This window comes from Mirounga leonina, unplaced genomic scaffold (genome assembly GCF_011800145.1).
Source record: "Mirounga leonina isolate KUSES-001 unplaced genomic scaffold, KU_Mleo_1.0 Mir_180, whole genome shotgun sequence".
NCBI classification, from domain to species: domain Eukaryota; kingdom Metazoa; phylum Chordata; class Mammalia; order Carnivora; family Phocidae; genus Mirounga; species Mirounga leonina.
In genome coordinates, this window is record NW_023270469.1 from 1,037,397 (window position 1) to 1,047,729 (window position 10,333).

General features: G+C 68.3%; 1 protein-coding gene across 2 annotated transcripts in view; it reads left to right on the forward strand.

Annotated features, from left to right (window-relative positions):
- The window catches only part of PIEZO1 (piezo type mechanosensitive ion channel component 1), a 55,097-nt gene that overhangs the window by 26,904 nt on the left and 17,860 nt on the right, over window positions 1-10,333 (forward strand). For both annotated transcript variants that reach the window (XM_035024610.1, XM_035024611.1), the window contains exons 2-11: window positions 193-288; window positions 4,639-4,761; window positions 5,587-5,629; window positions 5,734-5,872; window positions 7,984-8,152; window positions 8,252-8,465; window positions 8,573-8,744; window positions 8,834-8,947; window positions 9,030-9,123; window positions 9,824-9,924. In XM_035024610.1, coding sequence (XP_034880501.1) covers window positions 193-288; window positions 4,639-4,761; window positions 5,587-5,629; window positions 5,734-5,872; window positions 7,984-8,152; window positions 8,252-8,465; window positions 8,573-8,744; window positions 8,834-8,947; window positions 9,030-9,123; window positions 9,824-9,924 — 1,265 coding nt within the window. The remainder of the gene's footprint in view (window positions 1-192; window positions 289-4,638; window positions 4,762-5,586; window positions 5,630-5,733; window positions 5,873-7,983; window positions 8,153-8,251; window positions 8,466-8,572; window positions 8,745-8,833; window positions 8,948-9,029; window positions 9,124-9,823; window positions 9,925-10,333) is intronic.

The window sequence follows — 10,333 nt, forward strand, 5'->3', positions numbered from 1 at the left end:
TGATGTCCGGGGGTGATGCTGGGGGCAGTGTTGGGGGCGATCGGGGGGAGATGCTGGGGGCGTGATGTCCGGGGCTGATGTCCGGGGGTGATGCTGGGGCGATGTTGGGGTGATTGGGGGTGATGTCCGGGGCACAAGGCGCCCCCGCCCGCCCCCGTGTGGCCATGCTAACTGCCCTCTCCTCGCCTGCAGCCTGCCTGTCCCGCTTCAACGCCCTCTCTCTGGTCTACCTGCTGTTCCTGCTGCTGCTGCCCTGGTTCCCGGGGCCCCGTCGGCACGGCATCCCAGGTAAGGGCTTGGGCGCTGGCTCCTGCCGGGAGGGGGCACTCGGGACCTTGGAGCTCTTTGTCCACGTGCTGGGGCCGGCCCCGCACGCGGGGCGTGTGTGCCCTCCGCAGAAGCCGGGGGCAGTTTAGCGGCCGGGGTGAAGGGCGAGGGGCCCCAAGTTTCATGTTTCCCTTGCTGACCCTGGGCTACTTTCAGCGTCTTGTTTCTGACTGCGTGTTATAGGGGCGTGCTGAAGGTAGTGGGGGTCATCGGATGGCTCCCCCTTGGCCCTGGCGCTTCCCGGGCACCGTGGGGCGGCCCGTCTCCCTGCGGGCTCCCTCTCCCGTTCCCCACCCCTCTGCCTGGCGAGGCTTCGGCCAACCCCCTATTTCGGCCGCCACATCGCCACCCCCCGACCCCCACACCCTAAAGTCAGGCTCCTTCCGTGTTTGCTTGAGCTCCGTGGGGTTTCAGTTTATCTGCAAGCACCTTGTTGTTCGGGTCGCTGGGCACGCCACGTGTCCATCTGGGTCCTGAGCTCCTGGTGGGTGGGTGCTGTCTGAGTCTCCTGTGTGGCCAGACGAACAGATGTGGGGAAGCCCGTGGGGGGCTACACCCCCAGGAGGGTCTGAATGTGGGCCCGCGGCATGGAGCCATCCAAGAGGGGCTGGGAGCAGGGAGGCCGTCTCAGGAGCCCTGGGCAGGAGGGGACAGGGCTGTGCCCTGCTCTGTGCCCCGTGGTGCAGGCATGCCCCCTGTGAACAGGTGCAGACCTGCGGCCAGGTGATACGGGGTCGGGTGGGGTCCAGACTTGCTGAAAGGACCCTCCACCTTGGGCTCCTGCCACCTGCTCGCTATGTGCTTCAGGGTCCATTTCCCCTCAGCTTTTTGGGGAGGGTAATGCTTGTCCCCAAAGGTTGCTCTGCCCTCCATAGGTGGGAAGGCCCCCTCGATGTTGGAGGGGGAAGAGAGGTACCCAGGCTTAAACAGGGGTCCCTGAGAGAAGCTGGCTGTCCGCAGTGCCTGGCAGAGGTGAATGAGAAAGCCCAGCAGGGCCGAGGACGAGGTTGGTCAGGACAGCTGAGGCCCCGCTGAGGGAGACAGGCCCGTAGACACTGCCTTCAGGAGGAGTCGGCTGCTTCGGGACCTTGGGGGCGTCGGGGCCTCCCGTCACTCCTGCAGCATCCCCTCCTGCGCTCGGCTGGAGGTCAGAAGACCTCCTGGGCCAGGCTCACAGCATCACAGGGCTACTTCCTTCTGGAGGCTCCAGGGAGCATCCGTTTCCTCGTCCTTCCGGGCTTCTCCAGGCACCCACGGCCCCTCCCTCCACCGTCCAGGCCGGCAACGGCCAGTCGAGTGTCCCCTCGTCCCTCTGGCTCTGGCCCCCCGGCCATGTCCACGGTCAGGGCCCCGCGGTGACCCTCGTCCCTCTGGCTCTGGCCCCCATCAGGCTCCCTCCTCGCTGGGGTGCTGATCTTGCAGGTGGAATCTGGGAGCACAGGGCCGTGAAGGCTCTGGGGGGGGCAGCACAGGGGCAGGGCTGAGAGCTGCTGGGCCCCAGGGCAGCCCCTCACCCAGGCCAGCTCGCCGCAGCTTTCCAGGATTCCCAGCTCAGGCGGCAGGCCTACCCCCTCCCTTCCCCTCCCTCTGTGCGCTTCGTTCCCAGCCCCCCATGGGCAGCGGGGGAGGTGGGCCCTAGCCACAGCAGGAGGGGCCGGGTGGGGAGGAGTTAGGGAGCCCTAGGAAGACTTCCCTGCCTGACCTCTGTCTGTCCACCCTCGGAGGCCCTTTAGGAACAGGGAGGCTGCCTGGTTTTTCCGGGTGGGAGAGGGGAAAATGAGAGGCCTGCCCGTGCCCGGGAGCCTGGCCTCGAGTGTAGGATGTGTGGAGGCCGGGCCTCAGCGCTGGCATCTGGTGGGAGGTCTGATGGGTGCTGACCCCTGGCCCCGGCCCATGGGGGCGTCCGCTGGGAATGCAGCTGCCTGTGCCCAAGGAGGCTTTGGTCACCTCGGGGTGACTCCAGCTCTGTCCTCTGCCCCTGTGCCCGGAGCGAGCGCTCGGTGGGGGCAGGGCTGCAGCAGAAGCTGCAAGCAGGGGTCAGTGCCGGCCGTCCCCTTAACACTTAGGGCCTCAAGACCCCGTCCCTGCCTTAGAACCCCACCCAGGCTTCCTGGCCCCCCAGGGGCTGCTTGCTGCGGGGCTCCCTGGGGGCCCGGCAGGGGGCCGTCTGCTCTGCTCTACCAGCAGGTGGGCCCTGTGAGGGCCCTGGTGTGTGTTGGAGGGTGGGGTGTGGGTCTCCCCGCCCCCCCGAGCCGGCTTGCTACGACTGTGGGCCCCCCTTCCCCAGTGTCTCAGAGCACTTCCCGCTGAGGCCCCCATGCGCCCCCAGGAGCCAGGCTCCTATCGGGGTGAGGTCTGCAGACGGCTGGCCAGAGCAAGGCCTGTGGGGGTGGCGTTCGCCGGGTGGGCGGAGGCAGAGGGGGCAGCGTAGGAAGGATGGCGGTCCGTGAGCTGTGGCTGGGAACAGGGGTCCCCGAGGAGGGCACTGTAGGGCGGTTTTGGGGGGTTCCAACCCAGGATTCCTGCTCTGGGTCAGATCCTCCGTACTGACGCACCCTGGGAGGATGCCCCACTTCCTCTGCTCCTGGGGTCCACAGCCTGCCCTCCCCACTTCCTGCTCCCCTGAGAGCCTGAGCCCCATCCCTGCTCCTGCTGGAGGAGTGGTTTCTGTGCACCTCCCCCCACGGCGCCCACAAGTGGGGAGCGGGCAGCCGGCACCCCCATCAGACCTCCCACTCCACAGGGACGTTTCCAGCAGTGTAGTGAGAGCCTGTCCCTCCTGGGCGGATGCAGGAGCCCCTCACCTGCCTGACCCCCACCCCCCTGCCCTCTGGCCTCCCTCCCTGCTGTCCGCTGCTCCCGAGCGGCTCTCCAGGGGGCCAGCCAGCCTCCCCGAGACCGCACCGAAGCTCAGGTGGGCAGTGTGGGACGGCACCCAGTGTCGCAGTGGGGTCAGCAGGCCGGGTCCGGCTGGCCGCCTGCCCCTGCTGCTCGGGCACAGATTCCGACCCCCCGCCCCCTCGCCCGCGTTGCGCTCGCCCAGCCCCCGCCTGGCAGGGAGCTGAAGCCACGCGGCCAGTGCTCTGGCGCCTTCAGCCTGGCGTGGCTCGTGGTCCAGGACACCGGCTGGGCACCCGAGACGGGAGCTGGTGACGAGGAGGGGAGGGCAGGGGGAGAAGTGGTGACGTCTGACACTCCGTCACGTGGTGTCGATAGAAGCCAGTGGGGCATCTGCTGAGGGGCCCGGCAGGCTGGCACTTGAGGCCTCGGCCCCGGTAGTCTGCGAGGCCGACCCCGGGTGTCCGTCCTCCGGAGCAGGGGTGCGTCCGCGCCCGCTGTGCTCCCTCCCGGTGGCGCTTCCCAGGTCTGCAGGAGCGGGCTGCACAGCTGAGCAGGTAGGGGCGGTCGGCCTGGCCGGGGAGCCTCCTGGAGCCCTGCCCGCTCCCTGCAGGTAGCCCGCTCCCCCTCCTGGGAGGCCCGCCCCTCCCTGCTCTTGGCCTGTGGCTGCGAGCAGAGTTGGCCCAGCCAGGCCCGAGGGCCAGACGTTCCGTCCGTTTTCCGTCTGTCCTTCCCAGTGTTCCACCGGCCCCACCCTGCTCTCCCCTTCACTCACCCCTGCCCCGAGGGTCGGAGGCTGGGAGGGACCTAGAAATGAGTGTCGGTGAGGACGTCCGAGGCGTGACTGGGCTGCCCCTGGGAGTCCCTTGCCTTCTGTGAGCCCCGCTTCTTTCTGCAAAGTCAGGTGGGGCAGGGGGTGAAGGAGGGCCAGCACTCCAGGGGTCTCACCTGCTGGGCACCCCTGGGCGAGGGGCACACACGGAGCCGGGACCCTGAGCCTGCCAGCCTCGGGCTGGAGCAAGTGCGACACCTCTGTCCCCGAGCCCTGGCGAGTGAGCCAGCAGCACAGCGAGGATCTGGGGCTCCTGCTGGAAGGCGCTTGAGGAGGAAGCTGGGGTTCAGAGCTCAGAGTGTGGGAGTCAGAATCTCAGCTCCTTGCACGGAGCCCGAGCTGCCCACCACGCAGAGCAGGGGTGGCGCCAGGGCTCCGTGGGTCTTCCCCGAGTGCAGGCTGTGTGCGCAGACCTCTCCCTGCAGCCACGGCCTCCCTGTCTGGTGCTGAGCCCCACATCCCACCAGCTGCAAGGCACACAGGGCCCTTGTCTGAGACCACCCCTGCCTGTGCTTGGGGTCCCCCAGGCCCAGCCCCTCAACTCGGTTTCTCCCCCACAGGTGGGACTGCTGGGATTTAGGTCCCCAGGGATGTTGAAACAAGGGCCATGCCACCCTCACCCCTGCCCGCTCTACCCGCAGGCCACACTGGTCGCCTCCTCCAGGCCCTGCTGGTTTTCAGCCTCCTCTTCCTGGCAGCCCACCTGGCCTTCCAGATATGCCTGCGCACCGTGCCCCGCCTGGACCAGCTTCTGGGGCCCAGCTGTGAGTTTCCACGGTCTGGGAGAGCTAGTGGCGTTCCTGAGCTAGCCGGGAGCCTGGGGACACGGAGCGGGGACAGCAGCCCTGGGAAGGCCGCCTGCCCCACCCAGGCTGTGCCTCCTATGGGCCCTGAGTGCCCAGCCCCTTTCACATGGCCCCGGTTAGTGCCAGCGTCAGCTACTCCCGGGGCAGGGCCGGGCGGTCCGGGGCTCATTGCACACCCCGGAATCTAGCAGCATCTCCCTGTGGCGCGGAGAGACTGGGGTACCAGTGGCCTTCCGTGCCCTGCCTGGCCCACCGCCCGGTGCCCTTCATCCTGCGGACACGGTCTGCAGCGGGCACCCACCCTCCCAGCTCCGGACAGGATCGACATCGGCCCGCCAGGTCCAGATGTGGGGGCCCTGGGCGCCCAGCCCCCACACAGCCTAGGTCCTGCCTGGCATCGCTCCCCCGCCCCGCCCGGGCTCCTGCTTCTGTTCCGTGTTGATGCTGCTCATCCCGCAGTTTAGAAACTGGGCCACGGGGAGAAGCCAGGCGCCTCGTGGGTGCCCTGGCCCTGGTGCGTCTGACATGGGCCTCCCCGTTCCGGCCCCCACGGGTCGGGGCCGGGAGTCCCCCTTGTGCCAGACAGAGCGTACGGGCCTTCAATCCACTTGGCTCTCCCCGGCTGGGCCTTCGTTTCCCTACGAGTAAAGGCAGCCTTCTGCGAGCATCCCTGACACCAGCCACGTTCTGCGACCGCGGGGCTCCCACGGGCCTCCTGGCGGCAAGGAGTAGGGGTGCTTGGTGCTCGCTGCCTGACCCCGTCCCCTGCGCCTCTCTCCGCAGGCAGCCCCTGGGAGATCCTCTCCCGGCACGTGGGGATCACGAGGTAAGCATGCTCCCTGCCTCCCCTGGGGTCCCCCCATCCTCTGCCTTCCCTGCCTGGCGCCTGCCCTCCCCAACCCACCAGTGGGCTCTCCCTGCCCTTCACAGGCTGGACCTGAAGGACATCCCCAATGCCATCCGGCTGGTGGCCCCCGACCTCGGTGTCCTGGTGGTCTCTTCTGTGTGCCTCGGCCTGTGTGGGCGCCTCGCCCGGGACGCCCAGCCGAGCCAGCGCGCCCAGGAGCTGGTGAGGGCTGTAGGAAGGCAGGGTGCCCGTATGCTGGAGGAGGGGTGTTCCCAAGCTCTGCCCATCTGAGAACGATTTCACTTCCTCTTTTACACAAATGTGGACTTTTAGGTTTTAAGAGTCAGTATGTGCTCGTTGTGAAGAGATGAGGCATCAGAGGTGGGGGAGGTTGTGTGCCCCTCCCTGGGATGCGGGGCGCCCCGAGCAATACTGCCTGTGCCTTTCAGACCTGGTCCTAGCAGGGCTCCATCTCGGGGGGACTTGTGGGGGCTCCAGGTCATGTCTGTGCCTTCAGAAACCTCCCAGGCCACAGGGCAGTAGGGAATCAGCCCTGCAGGGAGTGACCTGCTGGCTGTCGGGGAGCCCCCTCCAGGCTGGGGGCAACTCAGGCTGCCCCTGACCCCGCCTGCTGTCCCCCTGTCCCTGTCCCCAGCCCACCGGACAAGGCTGGCACCCCGCTTTCAGAGCGGAGATGGGAGCCTAGAGCTCAGGTTGCGGTTCCAGGCCCTTGGGGGGCTTGGGACCACCCTGCTGCCGGCCCTCGGGGCGCTGTCCCCCGGGCGGACGTGTGGGCCCCTGGGGGGGCCAGGGCTGCCTCTGGATTCCTTGTTAGCAGAGCCAGGCCTCCTGGAACAGCTCTGCCGTGCAGGGGCTGGACTCGATCCTGAAACCCAGGGTAGGACGGGGCGGGGCGGGGGGGGGCAGCACCTCTCCCGGCCCGTCCCTCTCACAGTCCAGGGCTGTCTGGAACCGGGTCTGCCCCGCGACTGGGATGGGTCACCCCGTCTCCGTGTCCTCAGTGGCTGAGAGTCTGCGCTGACCCGGGGCGGCTGGTGTAGACGCCCTTGGAGCAAGGTGGGGGGCCCCTCACGGGTGCGAGTTTCCAAGCCCAGGCCTATGTGCACGTACACACGACGCCATCCACGGGACGGTGTGCACACGCATCCTGACTCACGTCACACGCAGGGACATGCATGCTCTCAGGGGTCCGGCGGGCCGCAGGGGGGACGGGGAGGGAAGGAGAGAGGAGGCTCCCGCCAAGGCCCCTGTGGCGGCCCCAGGGCCTGCTGAGCCGGGGCTGGAGCCGGGACTGGCCAGCTGGATGCTGCAGGCGGCCGAGCACCTGTCTGCCCGCCCCGGCAGCTGCCTCCGCTCTTCCCGCAGACGCGGACTTTCCATAGGCGCTCCGACGCGTTCCCAGGGCCGCGGCCAGCGGTGGGCGGGGGTGAGCTCAGGCCTGGCTCCTGCCCCTTCCCCTCCCTCTGGGCTCTGCTCAAGGGCTCCTCCCTGTGGCCTCCCCACCCCCAGGCTCTGGGAGGGCAGGACAGAGGGGAAACGGAGAGGTCAGGTGACTTGCAGGAGGCTGCTCAGCTGGGAGGCGGGAGCTGGGATGGGAGCAGGTCGCCTGGCTCCTGTGTGCTTAGCCTGGACGCTGAGTGCCACCCTCAGGGAATGCGCCCATTTCGCAGGTGGAACGTGGTGGGGGAAGGGGGCTGGGCGCCGAGGAAACAGCTTCATTCTGGGAAACCTTGAAGGAGGGCCAGGGAGGGAGGCCCTGACCGCTGTGAGGCCTGCAGGCCCCGCCCCTTGCTGTCCAGGTGCAGAAAGGAGGCAGGGTCACTCTGGGTGGACTCGGGGTCTCCTGTGCACCCCTCTTCCTCTACGTAAGAGGAAAGCGCTGCTTCGGCCCTGGGACCGAGGGGCAGGGGCCAGACGGTGCTCACCAAACTGGCCTGCGGGGACACCGTGTGCACACCGCTACCTTTTTCCTAAAAATCCCCACGCGGGGCCTCTCAGGAGCCAGGGGTTTCGAGGATGCGTGCCGGAATCTGTGGGGGCTGCCCGGCCTTTGGGGGCCCCCAGTCTAGAGAAGGAGATAAAAAAGAGGCACTTAGAGGGTTCTGGAACGGTCTGAGGCCGGCCTGCAGGGGTCGGCTGTCACGCGTACCAGGCCTGGTGGCAGCGTGTCTCACAGTTGAGCCAGGCAGTCTCCGGGAAGGCCTGCTGGGCAGACCTCTGGGTCCACGCTCGGCCAGCAGCCCGTCCCCTCCCTCCCCGAGTGGCCCGAATGCCATGCCCCTGACCTCTGCCCCTCCTTATGACCTTGGCAGGACGATGATGACAGGGAAGTGGGCTCCGGCTCCCCAGCGGGGCCTCAGGGAGCCCCTGTGCTGGCCCCCACGCGGAGGTCGCGGCTGGCCACCCGGTTCCAGATCACAGCGCACTGGCTGCTGGTGGCCGCGGGGCGGACCCTGGCCATCGTGCTGCTCGCACTGGCAGGTACCCACTGGGCAAGGAGCAGGGACCCCAGCCCCGACTGCCACCGTGGTCTTGTGGCCCGGCCAGGCGTGACCCCGCTGCCTCTGCCCCGTCCTGCAGGCATCGCCCACCCCTCCGCCTTCTCCAGCGTCTACTTCCTGATCTTCCTGGCCACCTGCACGTGGTGGGCGTGCCACTTTCCCATCAGCCCCCTGGGCTTCAGCACACTCTGCGTCATGGTGGGCTGCTTCAGCGCCGGCCACCTCATCTGCATCTACTGCTACCAGACCCCCTTCGCTCAGGCCATGCTCCCGCCGTCCGGCATCTGGGCCAGGTGAGGCTCACCTGCAGAGGCCGTGTCCCTCCCCCTCGCCGGGCCCTGGCTGCCTGGTCCCCGGCTCATCCTCGACCAGCGGTCAGTGGCTCGCCTTCTCCGGGCAGGGTGTTCGGTCTCAAGGCCTTGGTGGCCCAGAGCAACTGCTCCCGCCCCAACGTGCTGGTCCTCGATACGAGCCACGACTGGCCCGTCTACGTGAGCCCCGGAGTCCTGCTGCTTCTCTACTACACCGTGACCTCACTCCTCAAGCTCCGCACACACCAGCCCTTGGACCAGGTGAGGCCCGGGCCAGTGGCCTCTGATGGCCTCCCACCCCTGCGCACCTCGCTGGGGGTGGGCGCTGAGCTCCGCCCTGGTCTCTGCAGAGGAAGGCGGCGGCCGGGAGCGACGAGGAGCAGGAGGTGGAGCTGACCCAGGTGGACCAGTGGCCCCAGGGCCAGGCCAGGGCTGCAGCCACCAAGGAGGAGGGGGCTGCCCAGGTGAGGAGCGGGGGCTGAGCTGTGGCGCTGGAGCCTGCCCGCCCGAGGGCTTGGCTCACGGGGTCTCGGCTCGTCTCCGCAGTGCATGCTGTCCACAACCACGGGGTCTGACTGGGAGACGGACAGCTGCACCGTGCATGACCTGACTGGCCACAGCCCCGTCCAGCAGCGCCCCGGTGAGTGCCCTATGTCCCCGGCTGCCCGGGGACACCGCCTTCTGCAGGGGCACTGGTGCTGCCCCCTGGTGGCCAGGGTGCCCTTGCTCTGCGGGCCTCTCTAGCTGTGCGTCCTGGGGCCCACCCAGGGCCCGGACATGGGGTCAGGCCGCCCACCTGAGACCTTGCTGGAGGCTCCAGCTCTCCCACCCCCTCCCCACCTACCTTCCAGTTCCTAGAGGACTGGACTGCTAGCTCTCGGGCTGGCCCGGGGCCCCCGGCTGCCGGCTGTCTTCCCGGGCGGGGGGGGGGGGGGGGGGGGGGGGGCGCTGTGCGTCCACAGCAGCCCCAGGGGGAAGGCGGGGTATTTCCCTGGGCACTTCTCCCTTTCCCCTAAGGCTTAATCTCCATTTTGCATGAAGCCGGAGGTGGAGTCATTGGCGCCCTGGGGACTTGCCGGGCACAGAGCTGGAGGGGGGTCGGGGCCATCTTGTCCAACCTGTCCCTTCACGGTCTTGGAAACCAAGCTGGTGAATGGGACCAGGACCGGCCTGGGAGCAGCGTCAGATGGGAGCCGGGCCCTTTGCCGGCATCTTCTGCTCCTAGTGCTCCTTCCTCCCCGCTGCCTGAGTTTGGTGTGGGTGAGAGCCTCCCTGTTGATGCTGGAGCTTCCCCAGCTAGGGTCCGGTTCCCCGGTGACCTCTGTCCCCTCCCCGCTCAGTGCACCCTGGGCTGGCTGAGCCTCGAGAGCCGTCTGCACTGCACAGTCTGGGTCATCTCATCATGGATCAGAGCTACGTCTGTGCCCTCGTTGCCATGATGGTAAGGGGCAGCTGGCCTGGGCGGCCCCCCAGGTGGGCCCTTCGTGCTGCTCCCCTTGGGACGTCTGGGAGGCGGATGGTGGCCCACGTCTCGCAGAGCCTGGTGCCTGTGGCCAGAAACGGGGCTGTGTCCTGCTGGGCCACAAGCTGCACAGCACGTGTGTGTGTGTGTGTGTGGACGCGTGTGTGTGCCTGTGTACGTGGAGCGGGTGGGTGCCCATGTGAGCGTGCGTCCTGTGCCACCGGGCTCGTCTGAGGAGGTGTGTTGGCCTCCCTGTCCCCTGGCAGGGCGGGGGGAGCAGGGCCCAGAGAAGAGGGCCAGGGGAGCAGGGCTGGGAGAGCAGGGCTGGGGAAGGGGGGGAAGAGCAGGGCTGGGGGTAGGGGGAGGGGGGGGCAGGGGGAGCAGGGCG